Here is an 18,912-nt window from a genome sequence, read left to right as displayed (position 1 = left end):
CAAGTTTAGTGACGGGGCCTCAGAGCCAGACCAACCAGGAGAAAGTCAAGTCAGTTCACTTAAACAAGAAAAAAATATTCTATGCCAGGCATCGACCAAAGTACTAGTGATACACACATGACTTCAATCTGATCCAGCCTCTCTTAGCTTAGATTGTTAATGTGCGATATGGACAAGTAAGCATATCATTTAAATTCAAAATGAAAAGTGAAAAAACGAGAAACTCATCGGGTGCTATGAGAGTACAGATTAAGGACATTTAGGACATTTAGGACGTGTTGGAGTTCAGTGAAGTTCCCCACCTCCTCACCCCGCCCCAGGGATGCCAAACAGAGTCCTGAGTAAATAATTTTGCTAGGCAACAAAGATGGAAAGGCAGTTTCATGTAATGAGCCAAAGTCCAGAGATGCAAATGTAATGTGAGAGAGAGAATTATTAGTACGTGAGTATTATAAAGGGCAGGAAATGTTAAATATGTGCTGAAAGGCATGCTGGGGCCAGATCACAGGGGAGCGTATAAACTAAGCAAACGTGCTTCAATTTTATTTGGTAGGTGATGGGAATCTACTGAAAGATCCTAAAGGAGAGAAACAATGTCTGGTTTGGCCCCCAGGTGCCTGTGGAACTCCAAGAGACTCCCATAAGTGGTGGGATACATGGGTCTTGGGATCGGGAGAAACTGCCACATGATAATACTGTAAAATAAAACAAATCGAGGCTTTCTCCCATTCATATTACATTGCAGGAGCAGGGGAACCACACTGTTCCCAGTGACGTAAATGCCTCCTCTACTATGCCCCGCCTCCCCCTTCTGAGGAAACTCGCAGATGTGAACCGTCCAGTTACCATACTTGTTTAAACGAGAAACCAGGAAAATGAGAGTCTCAGTCAGGTCATAAAATTGTTTTATTCTTACTCTCTTGTGTTGTATAAGTGTCTCCCAGAAAAGAAGAACCAAGTGGCAGGAAATGTGGCGAGGGACTGTCACTGAGCCAGCAGCAGCCACAGAATAATCCAGGGGTGGGAATGAGCACTGGAACCCAGGCAAAAGGATGGTTAGTGACTGTTTGCCCATTCCCTGGCCTCCAGTTCCTCACATGAGAACAAGAGAAGCAATGTTAAATGATTGCATATTGAGGAACAGAACCTCGAAAATCGGGTCGTGATGAGGGATCCGAGGAGTGGGCAGGATGAAAGCCTGGGTTTTAAGAGTCCAGTGCTAAGGATGACTCGGGGAGAGAGTGTGAGAGAAGATGCATCAATAAGAGGCTGTGAGGGGTGTTGGGGAAGAGGCCTAGCTGTGATCAGGGAGGAGGGACGGGACGGTAAACACGACGGAGAGGGTTCTTCCAGGTGGCAAGGGCAGGGGCAGGGTTGGGCAGATGTGCTCATTCTGTCCACTCCTTCTTAATGGACAGGTTCCACTCCCAGGTGAGGTGGTCGTGCTTGTCATCGTCCGTGAAGAAGGACTTGTTGTGATAGGTGCCTCGGGCCAGCAAGCCTTTGGGAGCCTCCTCAATGGGAGTCAGGAACTCATACTCCTCTGGCCGAGGCCCATAGCTGCCAACCATAAATGTGGCTTTATCCACTGGGAAGAAAGAAACTTTCATTAGGGTAGGTGTCTGATAGAGAACAAACAAACACTGCGGACGGGAGAGCTGGAGCAGAGCTTACAGTGATCAAAGCCAAGAGCGATGGTTTCCAAGCCTGGGTAAACATCAGATTTACCTGGGGCACATTTTTTTCCCTTATTTTTTAAAAACTTGAGTGCCTTTTAATATTACAGTTTCTTTTGACCCGCTCCCAAAGACTATGGTTCAGTAACCTGCGGTGGGTCCCCCAAATCTGTGTTTTTAAAAAGTATCACAGCTGATTCTGAGTATCAGAAAAATTGTGGACTCAGTGCCCTAAATCAATGGAGATGAAGAATGTTTTTATGGAGATGTAGCAGAATATACCATAAAAAATACCAGGTGGTCAAACGGTATGCAATTCCAGTTGTAAGGTAAGTAACTCCTGGGGATGCAATGTACAGCTTAGTGACTACAGTTGATAGTACCAATGCCGTGTATCTGGAAGTTACTGAGAGAATAGATCTTAAAAGATCTCATCACAAGAAAAAAAAGTGTAACTCTGTGGTGATAGATGTTAACCAAACTTATTTTGGTAATCATTTTGCAATACATATTAAATCATTATGTTGTATATCTAAAACTAATACAATGTTATATGTCAATTATATCTCAAGCAGAAAAAATATTCAAACTAGTTGAGACCTGAGTTCTTTTCTCAGCTCTGCAACTACCTAAGTGATATGATATTTTGGGGCCTCCATTTCTTTTCTACATAATGAACTTTAAGGATGATTTGTCTATAGACTATCACCCTATAAACTTACCAGTTAGGGGAGAAAAGGTAATAGCTGGTGATCAAAGTGAACAGAATTCATGGGTGGAATAATTGAATGAAAGGGGAAAATCAATATTTTGGTTTTAAAAAGGAATTGGGACAGATGGTGAAAATAGCCAGCCAAAATTATTAACAGATGAATAAATAACTGGGATATATATTAAGAACAAGTAGGGGATTAGAAAGTATAAATATAGGCAGGTAGGTAGATAGCCGGTGACATGTTGTTAGCTGTGAAGCGTAAATAATTCTGACGGAACAACTACAGATGCATCATAGTCCCCTCAGCTAAGTGAGGCACCATAGTCTCTATGCCTGAAGGAAAATAGGAAACTGCACTATTTTTTTCATGACACCAAGTATGTGTGTTGGAAAGACCGATTAAAATCTTTGAGGTCAACAACCTTCTGTGAGTAACTGAGTAACCGGTTCTCTAGGCTCTGCAAATTTATCAGACAATTTCTCCCCTCTCCCTTGTTTCTTGAGTTGGTGGAACCGAGGCATTACTGTGTCATGCCTCTGTGGGAAGGGAGCCCCTAAGATAAGGAGAACTGTCAGGGTGTGCTCATCAGGTTTTCACTTTTCACGTCTCCCTGTTCATACGATGGGAGGGAACTGAAGACAGGTTCCCAGGGCATGTACAGTTTAGGTACAGCTCCTCAGGAGTGACTGCCAATTAAGCAGTGTTATATTATTTTTCAATTAGACAGCTTTTCTCAATTCCAGAAAAAATTATTTTTCTTTTTCCTTGTTTAGGAAATTCAGCTCTGCTGCTGACCATGCCCCGCCCCCTACCCCCATTGATGACTCTTATTCCCAATAAACACAAGTGCCAGTGGATAGACTTTCTCTCTTTCCTGTCTTGGATTTCTCTGACATTCAGGTTTATGTCTGTGAACTGCTCTTTTTTAAAAAAAAAAACAAACAAACAAAAAAACCTTTTGGGAGTACTTTTATGTATTTTATTTTATTCAATTTTATCTTGGTTAGCCTGCCTCTTTATAAGTAAAAAAGTTGAATGCCAGAAGCTGAATGCTGAAGGTTAGTAGCTGACCCAGTCTCAACTAAGTCTCCTGAATGCAGGTTTTGCTGTTAACATCTAGGTCAGAAGTGTATGTGTGCCTTTTCCTAGGGTGAGCATCCACAGCTTATTAAAGTCAGATTCTTAGATGGTTCTATGCTTAAAACGTGACAATAACTAGAAGTTTATGTCTAACTGAAAAGCAGATTTGGGGACAGTGTAGAGTGTAGGTCCCTTACCTTTCACCCCAGTCCGGTAGGTGTGCTGAACGTATTTCAGGCCTGACACAATGTCTCTGTTCACCTGCAGGTGGGAAGGACCCAAACGATTCAGATTAAAGAGGCTCTTTTATTTTCCCTCATTATTCATTCTGATTCTACCTCACTAAGTCTTCTCTGAGGATAAGAAGATAAGGTTTAGTTCAGAATAAGTGTTACTATTATCATTTAGTGTGGTGGGCTGACAGAGATTGGGGGGAGGCGTTCATAAGGCTCCCTGTGGTCAAACTGGTTTTAATCATTGAATACTGTGATTTTTGGTTTTGGGGGGGAGAGTGGTTAACCGAAACATTGTATCAATATTCTTCATTACATTTCTCCTTCCTCAGTGGTCCAGAGAATGGTCTTGAGCTCCCCTTCCCTGTTACTACTGGCCAGAAGACTGTCTTTGTCTTAGGAAAGATTACAAAGCCACCGATGGGAAATGTTATAGAAATATCTGAAAATCCCACCCTGAGAAATGATCTACCTAGCCTATGAAAGACAACAGGGAGAGAAGCTGTAATGGAAAATCAAGTCTAGAGGATGGTTGTGTCTCTAATGTAGGTATAATTGGAGGTCTAGAGTTGAGGAGGTGAGTCACAGGAAAATATCCTCCGATATGTAAATAATGAATAAAAGCCACTTGTGCTTGGCAAGTATTTTAGATGTCTGTCATTTTTAGACGTTGTCTGAGGTCATTACACTTTCCCAAGCCTTTCAAAGAAAATTCACTAAAGCAGAATGAAAATATGGACAGTCCAAGCACTTTGTTTTTCCATGAGTCATTTTACCGAGGACTGAACTGGGCTGTCTGTTAATTTTATACAGTGGTCATGCTTATATAAGCAAATTAAAATGGACATTGCATCATTAGCTGGAAGACTTGGTTAATTGATATGAAGAATTTAAGCATCTTCTAATAATTTCTCTTCAACAATAATTATGGCTACCTTTCTGTTTTGGACAGAGTAATTAAACCAATCTGTCAGTGCTGCATTGTTGATAATGAGGTAGCATAGCGACCAATACTGCCAGCATAGGTTTTAGACTGTGACTCAGTAAACTCTGTAGTATAAACCCATCAAAAGCAGACAAAATAAAAACACATTGGAGAAATTGTGATAAAACAAAATCCAAGCTTTCTAATTACTCTGTCTCCCACACGTGCTTCATAAACATAGGAAAAATAAATGGATCTTTCTACAAGATCCATTGGGTATTAGATCTTAGATCTTAGAAGTCTCTAGGGTGATCCTTTGGGTCTAGTAGGAGATGCAGTCTGTTGGGAATAAGACCTAGCAACAGGAATGATGGTGGTGTAGGGATAAGGATTTCGAAACAAAGAGTTTCTTGTTTTTCTACTGCTTCAAAGAATGTCTATTTAATTTAAATATGTTTGAGGTGGATAAAAGAAAAGTATGAATGTTCCTAGTAGTCTCTTCCTCTGCCTGACACCCTTCCCCTTTGTCTCTCCCATACCAGGAGGAAGAAACCTTGGTGATATGAACGAAAGTGAGACCGATGGAAGTCAGAGACACTCCGCTTCCTTGGGAGACAGAAGATAGCAAAGCAGAAGCTGAAAGAGCCATCTCAGGCCTGATGGTTAAGGAGCGCGTTGGGAAGTTTCGGAGGAAAAAGAGAACACAGAGCAGCTGGGCGAAATAAAGAGGGCTTTAGGGTATGTTGCTGATGTTAGACCTCTAAACTTTCTTGGACGTTCTTCAAGTACAGAGCTAAAATGCTTTTCAATTGTTTTCAGTTTTGCCCAGGTGTCTCATCTAACTGTAGCTTCATGCTAGGACAGGCAGCCGAGTGGTGCAGCTTCATGAGGGCTACCCTCAGAGAGTGACTGACCTTTCTCCTGGGAAAGCCAAGGCCAAACCTCTGAGGCGGATGGGACTTGAAAACCCCTTTCTGTGCCCGCCTCTTCCATCACTTTCATGTGTCACCCTGACCACGGAGGGCCCGCACCACTGTGTCCCCACTTGGCCTCCCCACCTATAGCCAGAGCCCAGTCTCCAGACCTTTCTTTCTCATCTCATGCACATCAGAATTTACCAGGCAGGTTTCATTGGATTTGATAAAATCTGGCTTACTAAATTGACAAAGCATTAGGGCAGTAACATTAATGATTACAAACCGACTGCTGTGTGCCCTATACTAGGCATATTTAGATGAAATGCTTTACCAAACTCTCATGTGCTTTCGTAATAAATAGTTCTACAGGAAACAAGGAAGTGAACCATAGCTCAGTGCCTATTATAGAGCAGGCATCAACAAATATTTTCAGAATGAAGTTATTTTTGAGGCATATTTGTCTGTGGTGGAGAGTGATTGTTCGTGAACCCTGAGTCCCATTCTGCACCCAGGGGAAAGAAGGGCCTGGTGTGTAAATAGAGCGGGAGGGGGGGCTTTCCTTGGAGGAGCCAGGCCCCGGAGGATATGGCTGAGTGGGAATGAGGGCAAACAAGGCAAACACAAGCAATTAAGAGCAAACAATGAATTTCTCACCTATTTGTTTTCAAATTCAAGGTCATTTTTCTCCTTGATTTTGGCTTCTCACTGGGATATGTGCCTGTTCATTATACATCAGTTTATTTCCTATTTAGTTTTGCACTTACTTATTCACCTGCTCCACAATTAAATTGTAATTTCCAGCTATTTTTCAAGGACCATACTTGCTGGCTTTCTTTTTATTGAGCAGTTAGAGCCGAGGCTCTATCTGTTCTATTTTCTTTTCCTATTAATTCATTCCTTCATCTCTTTCTCAATAAATATTCACTAAATATCTACCATTTACAAAGTTTTGTGTGAGTTATTGGAAAGAAGGGATGTATAATCTCTTCTTATCTCAAGGTGTAAGGGAGAAATGACATAAATGGCACAAAACAAAGGAATGGGTGCCTTGTAAATGGGAGTATTAGGAGTTCACAGAGAGTGAGGTCCCATTGGTTTACGCATCAGTGGAGGAAGCCTTAGTAGGAAAAAGGCAGGAGGCAAGGGTATGTCTCAAGAGAGCCCAGAGCCCAGAATTGGGGAGAAGGTAGTTCATCTCCAGGGAAAAAAAGAAAAAAAAGTATGCCAATATAGTATTGATTCTTTGTCTTTCTTTGATTACAGGAAGGATTTGAGTTTGATAAAACATGTAGGACAAAATACTTACTTTGAAGTGAATTTTGACTCTGTATTCAACACCTTCCTTTAGCACAAAAGTTTCTTTTTTGAGGGCTTCAAGATCCCCTATAGAAGTGAATTTAGAAAGAGTTTATTCTTCTCAGAAGGAGATACAAAGATTGATGAACGAAGTTAAAGTGCCAGAGCCTTTTGCTAGGCCCACCAGAGTGACGTGGCCCTCGACACTAAGAACATTTAAAATTGGTGGTTTGAAATGCCTGAAATTGTACAGCTAGATATAAAATAAATGTAATCTAGTTTGACAACAACCCTAAGAATATACAATCCATTACCAGTTATGAGTTATGTACAAAAATAAGTCTTTTCTAATTGTCAGTAATAAAAACAAGTTTTAATCAACCATCCTAGAGGAAAGTCTGAATTATCTTTCTATTCACTCTATTCGAATTGACATCACATATATGTGGTTGAGCAAAAAAGATGATTAAAGAATTAAAGAATATGCCCCCATGCCTTAAATAAAGAAACATAGGACAAATATTACATAAGAGTACCAGCTGTTTGTTTTTTGTAGATTTGGTCATGTTTGTGGCATTTTCTAGCTTTTACAAATGTACTTGTTTTGATTCCTTTTTATCATTCTAAATAAGTTTTCACTTTTGTACTTAATGTTGCATTTGCAATTTCATATTTTTCTTAGGGAAAGTCATTTAAGTTATAAAAGCTTTGGGCTCCATGTAACACTGGGATCTGCCCTTCATTCCTGTTCCCTGAGTAAAGAAACAATCATTCGTTGTTCTTCCCTCTCTGTGACCCTGTATAATCTGACAATCAAGAGTGAGTGTTAGCTCTGTGCATATGCTTCATTTTCAGGGCTGAGACCAGTATACTATATACATCTAGGATTCACCTCGGTAGATTCTTTGTGAGAGAAAACCAAATTTGGGTTTACTGGTGCTGGGAAAAGGGACAGAGACTAAGCTTTTCCTGCAATAACATCAAGCCCTTCGAAAAAGAACAAGTTTCCTTAGCTCTAATTCAGACCTTATGTTACATAAGGACAGTTGTACCTAGTAATATTACACAATTTTGCACAGGAAGAGTTCTGAGTCCTGGTGAGAGAGAGAGAGAGAGAGAGCGCGCGCATCTCTACTGGAGAGATGGTAGGCCATGGGGGTAGTTGAATTTCTGTGTCTGCTCTAATGATTTCAGTTGAAGAGGAAGTATCTTCTCAGCCTCTGATTTCCTCCCTCTGACAGAAAAGCCCATATAAGGTAAAGAATGGATACATTTTGTGAGAGGGGAACTACCTTGCTGCTCACTAAGCCTGCTGCTGTAGACTCATGCTTTGCTCTGTCTCAAGGGTTCACTTTTTAAGCCTGGTAATTTTTTTTTTTCATGAAAGATCTGCCTTTAATGCGGCATCCTCCTAGCTCTGGGGTCCTCATTTCCATTGGATGCCCATTATCATAATACTTGCCTTCCCAGCACCTTCTTTTTGTCTTAAGACCTAAGTCTCAGGAAAGGACTTGACCCTTGTCACAATAAAGTAAAAGAAAATTGCATCTTGATTTGTACATTTTTTTTGAGAGGTTGAGGAGTTGCTTATTTAAAAAATCAGAACTTTAAGTGAGTATGCATTTCAAAGTGGAATTCCTAACATTGTTCAGGAGGTCTTAGATTGCTTCTTGCCTTCAAGTAAGTTCTATAGCTGATATAAGATCAATACTTCCTCTGTCATTTAGATTGTGTAAATATTATAATTCCAGAAGCATACATCATGCTCCTAAGAATTTCTATCTTTTTAAATGAATAGTAATTCTGTTATCATATGCAGATAAAATCTGAAGTAAATCTGATACAAGTATATATATCCAGTGCCAATGCTTGCATCCTCTTCAATTAGAGACAGAGGTTGGGCAGTCATTAAGCATGGTCAATACTGTGGACCCCGAAAACAGGTGTGTGTACTGATCCCAGCACACACATCTTAAGGATTCACCTCACCAGGTTTCCTTTTGCTGGGAGAGGGGACAAAGAGCAAGTTTCTCCAGTGATATCATTAGTTCCCTTTGAACAGAACAGATGTGTCCACTTACCAGTGAGGTCCATGGTGATTGGTCCTGGGGCACTCTCGCAGACCAAGGTAAGGCGGGTGACGATGACATTGGGGGCTGTTGGGTCTGCGGATTCAAAATGAAATGTAAGCCTAGGGAAGAGACGTGTATGTACTCTGTGTGTGTGTGTGTGTGTGTGTGTGTGTGCACGCGCGCGTGCGCGCGCATTTCGAATAGGAGAGAGAAAACATAAAAAGATGATAGCTCTCTTTGGAGTGGAAATGGAAATGGCAGGTTCACCATCCTTCATCACAATTGCTTTATAAGTTACAGCGATGTGATTATCTGCTTCAGGCACGTGTCGGTCCATCTTAGTTGCACACAGCAAAGGTTTTCCAAGTGACTATGGGTAAGATACTCTCCTGGTTGGACATGACCCATCCATTTCTTTGGGCCATGTCTTAGTCTGTCATAGCGTATATGGAAGTGATGAATGGTTAGATAAAGAGTGTGGAGGAGAAAGAGAAGACAGATAAATGTGAGAGAATAGAGAAAATACAATTCTAAACGATAATCTGAAATTCTTCCTGCATCCTCCCTGTCTTATTTTTCCTTTTTTCAAAGCTGACTTGCACCTTCTCTCCAAAGTAGATTTAATGATGTTGTCCATAAATTTACTCAACATATATACACTGTGATTCATTCACTTAACCCTGGAAGCACTCGGCACTCTTTCCCTGGGCCCGGCTGCCGAGTAGCTGAAATGCTTGCTTTATCTGGGACCCTCTCCTTGACCCCCATCCTCATTCACACACACCTGCTATCACAGGACCATCTCCCAGGAGTGTTTTCTTGTACTTAGTTAGACTCTCATCATCTTTGTCCATCTCCTGCAGCTCTTGTAGGGACTTCTGAGGTGGAGGCTTATAATTGAGCTTCCCGTCGAGATCATCCTCATCCTCCTCCAGGTGTGGCTCTGGGGCTTTTTCAGTCATTTTGATCTATTTCAGAGAGAGAGAGAGCATGCTAGTCCATTAGCCGACATCAGTGGGTATGAACAACGTTGGCAGGCGTTTGGCTTTATCTTTTTCCTAATGGACTTCCACAGTGGTCAGTGATTTTCCAGGAGATTTTCCCCTAATTTCACCTCATTATAGTCATGAAATAAGAATGTAATGCATTCCAGTCTTTTCTCCACCATGCCTGGTTTTTTGGTACTGTGATGAGTACCACCTACTTACTGGATAAAATCGACAAAAAAAAAAAGTTCATTTGTGAATAGTATGCTACAAGTGAAACAACTTAGCATGAACAGGACTGAATAATGAGCAAATAGCCCCAGTTTAAATAGTTATAGAAGTTATCACGGTCCTCCAGATCCAGCCATCCTTGCTAGTGTCATAGCTCTGAGCATGTACAATCCAAAATATGATGGTTTTGGGAGATAGGTGGAGTGCTTGCCAGAGAAAACTGGCTTCTTCTCATTAATTGACTCTTCCCCTGAATTCCTGCAATACCTCAAAGGTAACTCATGGAACGTTGTAGGACCCCCATGGTACCTGCTTGAGGTGTCTGAGTGGTTGCCGCTCAACCCAGCTAACAATTCCTTGAGGGCAAGTACTAAATACTGGTTTTCTCTTAAATCTCCCATAATACCATAATACTTCAGGCATTTTAGAAACATTCATTGATTGATTTACTAGGTTCTCCTGTTTACCTCTGTTCTTCTGAAATGATACACAATAGCAAAGGACTTTAAATTTTTCTAAACAAAATTGTAATTGTGACTTTAGTACCCTTGCAGTGATCTCCCATTTTGGGACCCACTTCCCTTTTAGTACCTCCTGCCCCTCCCCAGATTCCCAATGACCTTGTGCTCTAACACTTCCCCTGAGCATGCCCTGGAGTCTGTCTTTTTCCACCATCATCTACCTTTACTTATTTTGCATTAAAAGAAAAAATGAGGAGAGATGTAATAAAATTATTCACACTTAAGTGTTAATGACTGAATAATAGATTTAAAATGTATTACTCTGAAGGCATGTATAGTCAGAGCTTTTCAGATCTGAAAGGAAACTTAGAGATGACATTCCAACCCCTCCTTTAATCATTGAGAAAATTGAAAATGAAAGGGTAAGAGAATTGCCCAAGTTCATGTAGTTAGATGAGAGGCAGTGTCTTAATAAAGAGGAAAAAAAATCTCCACTGGAAGAATTTCAGGCCCCATGACAGGTCCTGTGGCTGGAGCTATTTGGGGAAACAAGGGAGACATTTGGGCAAGGAGATTATTTCTTGATTTCTATCAGTTCTACCCTGAGGGTAACTCCTTTCTTGCCTGTGGGTGAAGGCTTCATTGCTCCAAAGGGGCACAATTATAGGACAAAAATCTATCATATCTCATCCTGGGTGACGCTGAACTTCCGTAAATGCCCTTAGAGTGAAGTTATCTCTGGCCAAAATCAGCTGTGGTTTGGAGTTTCAATACCACTCTCATGGGCAATAGGAAGAAAAATAATTTCAAAGTCAAGTAAAAGTAAATTTAACAGAAAAAAAAAAAGAAAAGAACAAGAAAAGAGTATCTCTTGGCTCACTGATTCTCTTCCAGCAAAATAACAAGCTAAACATGATGAGCCTGGTTCAAGTCTGAAAACAGCCTTGCATGCCTAGGTCCCCTTCCTGTGCAGGAAGGAAACATGTAGGCTGTTCCCATGGCAACTCTTGCCTCAGCTGAAGAACCAGCACCACTCAAAGCTGAGCTTCTAAACAGCACAATAAACACAGTGACTAACTCAGCTCATATTCCAAAAAACACTCAGGGAAAGTGAATGGACTCTTTGGAAAAACAATGGAGGCAGTGGGTGGAGGTTATAGGTTGTGGGTAGTTTAAGGACAATCATTAGGAGGCAGAGGAAGAGCAACGCAGAAGAGACCAATCAGATGAGACAGGTTCTCCTCTGCTGGTACCCAGGAGCCTGACCAGACACCCAGGGTAGAAGTCACATAACAAACCTGAGGATGGAGCCTCAGGAAGGCTATCTTCTCGTGAAGGCATCTCAGCCCCCATGGATAGACCTTTCTAAAAATACATTGGTTGGTTCTAACCAGTCATCTGCTTAAAGTCTTGACTATTAGACTTCACACTCAGCCACGAACTAGCTCAAGGTGATTTCAGTAACCTTCAGGGAACTGTAATTCTGCACCCTCAAATATCAGTTTTGAAATGAGAATAAGAGAGAATGAGAGAGAGAGAGAGAGAGGTAAATCTGGTCTAAGACAAGATTCACTAACCTCTAACAGTGTGATGATAATTGGCAAGTCAATGTATCTGTTATCTAGATCTTGATCTTCTCATTAGTAAACATGAGACATATCAGTTCTATGGTCCCTTGATTTATTGCAAACAGATACAATAATTGCTTTATAAAAAGGAGATACCAATTTATTTAAAGACATTGAAGAGCAGAAGATAGTTAATATGGGATTACTATATAAACTTGTTGTAGTCAAAAGAAGGACATGCAGGACCACATTACAATAATTTAGTCTAATTATGTAGCCTAAGAAAAAGGAGATATGAGGCTAGACAATCCAAAACCAGCTCATTCTGGTAAGCTGATTAGAAAAAGGTGAACATTTCATACTATGACATGTAATGGACTGAGAAAGCTGTTCTCAGGGAAAGCCCCTTTAAAGCAAAATTAAAGTCACAAAAACTTGGTGAGCACCTATTGTTTAACAGACACTGTCCTTCAGAACATACTGATGCTTCAGTTACTCTCCAAAGTAGAGAAGACATTGGAGGATGAGTAATCTGGTCATACTAAAAAGGCCCTGCTGGTTTGATTGATTTTTGGAGATTATGGGTCTCTTTAAACAGATAATAAAAGTCATGGTTTTCTTATAAAAGGAAAGTCATGGTTTTCTTATAAAAGGAAAAAGACTACGCATACAGTTCAGGGGTTCATGGACCCCTGAAACACTTCATACACTTTACTGGAGTCCAAGATTAAGAACATGACCTGGAAACTGTAACTTTTGGAAACACGAAACAAGAGTTGAGAAAGTTTCCTTCTCTCTGAGGCCTGGCCAGGTCAGTGACACAACTTAACCTCAAGCTAAGGATCAAGTTTACGCACCCAAAACGCTGGGTATACAGAAGCAGGAAGGACCATCAGGTGACATTTGCCTCTGGGGGAACGTGACCTTAAAGCCAGGCAGAAGAGCCAAGGTGCCCAGGGAGCAGGTCTTCAGGAGAAGAGTTCTGTGGTCGCTCTACCTGACTTTGGATTGTTATTTCTTCGCTGAACTGGGCCTTGCCATGCGTGGGTTTTGGTTCTGGCTTTGCTACCAACTAGCTATGGCCCCTGAGCGAATGCTACAACCGCTATACAGCTTCCTTTCCTCACCCTGGGAGGCGAGGGGCGAGAGCAGACCTTTCTAGGTGCCTTCCTTTTTCTATCTGCGTGTTGTTCTGGACTTGAAGTCAGCATCAGTTAAGTTAGCATTCAGTTCCCTTATTTTTTTTTGCAGTGCATATAAGAGACTGTATCTCTGTCGTAGTCTTTCAAATTTATTTGAATCCCCCAAAGGCGCTGCATTTCAAATTTCACAGTTTATCTCTGGGGAACCTCAGATTCTCCAGAAGTCCTAGCCATAAATGGTTCATGTAGTTTGACAATGATTTCCCAACCTATATATTTGTGTATATTTAACCACAAATGTCAGTTTTCTTTTGGGCACTTGCTAAAGTGAAAATTGAAATTTTATGGAAATTCTAGAGACTGTTTTGTAATCTCATCCGCTAAAGAGTGACTTGTTTTGTTATTGATGGTAATTATAATAATTACACGCAGTGCTAACTGCTTTTTGAGGGTTGTCTCACTCAGCCCTCGCTCCAGATCAGGACACTCTTCCACAGCTGCAGTGACAAATTGGGTAAGGGGCAGAGTGCAGGCTGTCTGACTTTTGCTGCTATGCTCTATTGCTTCAGTTTTCTTTATTACGCAGTAATAATGAAATTATAAAGCATATTAGTCCCTTTGGGAATGCATCCAGGGGAGCACAGGCAGAGGTAAATGATTCATTGCAATTCTCTGCAGGGATGGCCTTAGCAAAGCAGGGAAGTGTCACATAAAGAGGGTTTTGGTGCAACTCTGCCCCTGTGTCACCTTGCACAAGGCTCTGAACCTCTCTGAGCTCCAGGCTCATCCTCTGCAAAATGAAACTGGGGCATTAGAAGACCTCTGAGGTCTCTTCTTAATCCAGTGATTCTAACGCTCCCTTCTGTAAAGAGGAAGTGGAGGTGGGGCTGGGGAGTACCTAGGCCATCAGCACAGAACATCCTGGTTGGGCTTTTCTCACTTTCCAGCTCACCCACTGTTTCTCAAAGAACAGGTCGTTTTGTTTGTTTCATTGCATGTTGTTTTTTACTTTGGTTCTTCACACAGGAAAAACAAAATGGAGAGTTAGCATAACGAGGTCAGCGTGGATTGTGTCGGGCCCCAAAGCACATAGGGCTTCCTTCACGTGCTTACGGCTCCAGTTAGCTCTATTTCCTGCATTCCAGGTGCCTATTCATTGATGAATTTTCACAGCGGAACCTTCACAGCCCCATGCCTGCTATTCAGTGAAACACTGACAAGGATTAGGTGTGTTGAGGTAGGGACTTAGTCTTCTCCGGTGCTATTAGAATGCCAAAGTAAATTAAGATGGTTACATCTCAGGGCACAAGTATGACACAGCACAAATTAATGTTTTCACTTGCAAATTCAGTGGAATTTCCAAGATAATGACAGTGATATACACCTATGAATTTATACTAATCTCAGGATACAGCACACTGTCTGGTTCATTAATGCAGTTCCAAATAAGCTGAGGGCAAGAAAAGGTGAAACTATTGAGTTTGAAGAAACAAATTACCTGGTTAATTCAGAGAAAGGTGAATTTCATGTTTCCTGGAGCATGGACTTTGATTCTGATTGGTCAGAGACTCAAAATGTGGTTTGTACTCGACTTATTGCAGGACTTAAGGTGTGTTATTAACCTCACTGAGCCCAGGTTTTACCACCAGTAAAGTGGGAATGATGATCTTTCTTTATGGGGTTGAAGAGCTGGAGAAAATGTATGAAAAGTCCTAGGACTACACTGACCAACAGTAGACGTTCAATAACTACCCCTTCCTCTACCCTCCTTCCCTGCAGTGCTGTCTGTTTTGTCATACAGCTTCAGTGAAGCAAGGTGACTGCTCGTCCAGGTTCCAGATGCTTTCCCTTCAATCTGCAGTGCTGACAATATCCACTCCTCCCTCCTTAAAAATAGATTTTGTTTCTTTGAGAAGTACTTTGTCTCTTCACAATATGTTCTGGGAATTGCGAAGATTGTTTATTAACTGAATCAACCTTAGAATGGTACTGTCATTATTCTATTTCTTTAACAAACTTCCACATGAACAATTTAATTTTAGATTCTATTTATTGCTCCCTATCCTAATTGAAGCCAGAGGTCACTCTGTGAACGATGAGAAAGTTACAGCTAAGGGAGAGAATTCCCTCGGAGTCTGGAGCAAAACCCATGAAGACTTGACTCATGTCCTCAAGTTGCTCTGTCATGCATCTAGAAGCACAGGCCATGATTATTAGATAGACGAGGCAGAGATGAGGGAGGGAGAGGGAGAAATGTGGAAGTGCCAGGAGGAGGGGACTTCTGTCAGAGAAGTACTTATGGAAGCATGAACCGCAGCATTCTCCAGGCACCCTGTCAACTCCACTCCACAGATTCAGTCCTACTTTGTCCACGTCTGGGGCTGCAGCTCTAGAGTAGGTCAGGGAGAGTCCGGGGCCTCTGGAGGACTGCCGACATCTCAGAGCCAGTCCAGGATTTGGGTGCGCTTTGCTGGCTGCTTGGTGATTTGGCTTATTTGGGGCATCCGAGTTGGTCTCTTGGGATACCAGAGCTGTTTGGATTTTGGAGCCTTCCCTGGGGTTTCGGTATTCCCTAGTGGCAGGGAAGAACTGGTGCTTCCTGGGGTCCTCAGGGCTGCCCTCTACCACCTCAGCCCCATGGAGAACCTTCAAAATGGCATGGCTGGATGAAAGGAACCAACCCAGCACCTGAGGGGGCAGTGCCTGGTTAGGTACAATAAACATTACAATAATCCTGAGGAGGGTGCAAATTATTAGAAGCAGAATTCTTTAACTTTTCCTTGGGTGGGAGAAACTATACATTCTTTCTTGCCTGTGCATTTGTAGTAATATACTCTTCTGACCCAGATTCGTATGCAAATGGAGGGGGAGCGCAACTCCCCTGAAACTTTTCTGAGTATCTAGCCTGTGAAGTCACTGTGCTAGGCATTTTCACAAATATTTATTTTAAGTGATTCTTAAAGAAAACTGCATTAAGGAAGTCATTAGGAGGCAAAAAGACGACACTGCAGTAACTCATTACATTTACAGTTTTAAGTGAAGCATAAAAAATTAGACAGAATAAAGACTTTTTTTTAATGACCACTTGTGCTTAGAGTACCAGTCTCTTTAAGAAAACGCAAGTAAATTTTTACCGGCTTTGACTGTGGATACCAGAGTATAACACAGCCCAGAGCAACTGAGTGCTTATTGAAAGAATAAATGCTGAAGTTTTAGGAGCAACGTAAGACCCGTCTCTCGGTTTGCCAGTGTGGACTGAACCAGAAACAGGATGCTCCACGGTAGCTGTTCCCACACCCAAGCCCCCTCACTGTGTGACTTTAGTGGAATTACTGAACGTTTCTGAGGCTTACGGTCCTTCCTGTGTCTTCTCAGGATTCAAATTTAAAAGTTTCTCACACCAGGCCCAACACGTAGAAGGCAGTTCACCTATGTGAGCTCTCTTCCTCAAGGTGCCTATTTTTTTCTGCTCAGGGCTTTTCTCTCCCTGCTAGCTGAAGTTTGTAATTTATTGTATTCCCATACATTGGCCCTGGTCCCCATTTTTTTCTGTCATATTGACTTTGCCAGCCTGAGTTTCCACTGAAAACAGAACCTTGATGTTGCTGGGAGCATGCCTCCCAAGGGACAATCTCATTCCCTCCCAAACAAGGGACAACCACACTGCAGTGCCCGGATGATGCCAGCCAATTTTTAGTTGGCAGTGACACAGTAATTCCATGTGTGCTGGGTCTGAGTAGCTCAGACGGAGACTTAGAATTTCACACGTCCCTCAAAAGGGTAAGATGTTCTTGCTACTTTGCTTGTGTCACATCTGAATTGGGAGGGAAAATCTCTTGTAAATTTAACAAAAACAGAGCAACGTCAAACTTGAAGGATAGCTGCCTGTGCCTGGACTCACTTGGGCCAATACAGATTTCTTGATTTCCCTCGTTTGGTCATCCCTGCCTTGAGCATCCAACATGCTAACCCTGATTTATGTGGCTCTTGGTCTCTGGGTGAAAAGGTGACTATAGGAACTCCATGGGAGAGCAAGTCTGCCTTCCCTTACCTTGAACAGAGACCGGCTCAGGGTTTTATCAGACCCATCCCACAAGTTACCCTACACTTAGAGTTTAATTACAGGCTATGTTAAATTAATAAAATATGCTGACTGCGATATCCTCTAAAAAGAAAGAATTTCAGGTCATGCCTAAAGCACTTCTACTGAAGACCAAACTCAGACCTTGATATTTGGAAGACCCATGAACCAGGTGTCTGAGCTGGGTCCACCCGGATTTTTCTAGACTCTATCTCTTAATAAACTATTCAGTGTCTTCCGTGTTTGCTTCTGGTTCTTTCACATGTAAAGACCTACTCTTTCACAACAACAGCAATTATCTTTCTGCCCATTTCACTGCAGGAATTTAATATGGGGTTTTTGTTAGTTGTGGAAATTCTACCCGCCTATGACTGATGAGTAAATAACCGTGCATTCTGTCTACCATACTCGCCCCCGATAGTTAAATCCCATTGTATCCAAAGGGAGGCTTTCCTTATGCACTTCTCTTGTATCACCTGAAAACTCTCCAGCGGAAGACTGTTTAATGTTTGACAGCTTTGAACCCTTTTCTTTTCCTTTTTCAGTCGGTCTGCAGGTCTACTTAAAAACAGGAAACCGCACATCTCCACCCCGGCACTGCCCCACCGTCCTCCGAGTTCTGTATCGCTTGGGATCTATACCGTTTTTGCTTCTGCGTTTGGCACGATGCCTGCTCCTGCCTGGAAGGAAGCCCCGCACCCCGACACTCCCCAGTGGTTGTGCTGGCAGCCCTTCCTCAGGACACCCGGCGCTTTATCTCCTGGGCTGCAGGCGCCCTCTCCTCACTCACTGAGCTGAGCCGTCTCCCCTGAGTCACAGCTACCATTCCCTGCTATGACTTCCCCTTCGAGGCAGAGCTGTCTCTTTAGTACTTTCTTATCATAAAGTTTGTTTTAAAGAGGAACTGGCCCTCTAAAAAAATAATAAATGGTAAAGGTAGCCTAGCCTGCAGATTTCCTATGTATTTTTCTGTGCCCACCTGCAGCCTTCCCCACCCCACGGATTTCAACTTACAGTCAGTGGTTCACGTCTCTGTCCGGGGTGCCTCTGTCTCTCAACTCTGACTTCTGAGTGCTGGCAGTTAGAACAGGAAGGAAGTTAGTGACAAAAAAAAAATGTTTTAAACCCACTTGAAGAGGAAACCCTGGCTATCTCAAATCCTGTTCTTCTGTACTACATATCTCTCAATCAGCTAGCTCTGAGCAGCATTCTTGTCAATTAATGGCACATGTGAGAGCATGACTGCCCGTGTGAACGTGGATATGCATGAATGTTCATGCAAGGGAGTGGAGCCTGCAGCCACGAGCACTATGAATAATTGTGCGATATGTCTAAAAATCAAGGCATTTCAGTGCACAGGCTTACTGAGGCACCTAGTCTAAAACCAGGAGCAATAAGTTCCCACAGGCTTTACTTTATATCACTAACTTCTGTTCCTATGGGGTCTCTGCCAGCTTCCTTATCAGCCAGATATGATGAAACTTTGCTGGCAGCGAATGTAGGGTGCTAAGAAATTATAAATGTTAAC

At 42.1% G+C, this 18,912-nt stretch overlaps 1 protein-coding gene across 1 annotated transcript; it reads right to left on the bottom strand.

The window, feature by feature from the left end:
* Positions 1-894: 894 nt before the first annotated feature.
* Positions 895-18,472, bottom strand: ARHGDIB (Rho GDP dissociation inhibitor beta). Its single transcript, XM_054591399.1, has 6 exons — positions 18,399-18,472; positions 9,700-9,883; positions 8,925-9,008; positions 6,854-6,930; positions 3,670-3,733; positions 895-1,588 (listed from the first exon to the last, which is right to left on the bottom strand). Exons 2-6 carry the CDS (start codon positions 9,875-9,877, stop codon positions 1,389-1,391), a joined length of 603 nt encoding a protein of 200 aa, XP_054447374.1. The 5' UTR covers positions 9,878-9,883; positions 18,399-18,472; the 3' UTR covers positions 895-1,388.
* Between the last annotated feature and the right edge of the window lie 440 nt (positions 18,473-18,912).

The sequence above is a fragment of the Pteronotus mesoamericanus genome, unplaced genomic scaffold (assembly GCF_021234165.1).
Source record: "Pteronotus mesoamericanus isolate MK-2021 breed Mesoamerican mustached bat unplaced genomic scaffold, CSHL_Meso_final scaffold_21, whole genome shotgun sequence".
Taxonomy (NCBI): Eukaryota; Metazoa; Chordata; class Mammalia; order Chiroptera; family Mormoopidae; genus Pteronotus; species Pteronotus mesoamericanus.
This window is presented reverse-complemented; position numbering and strand designations above follow the sequence as displayed.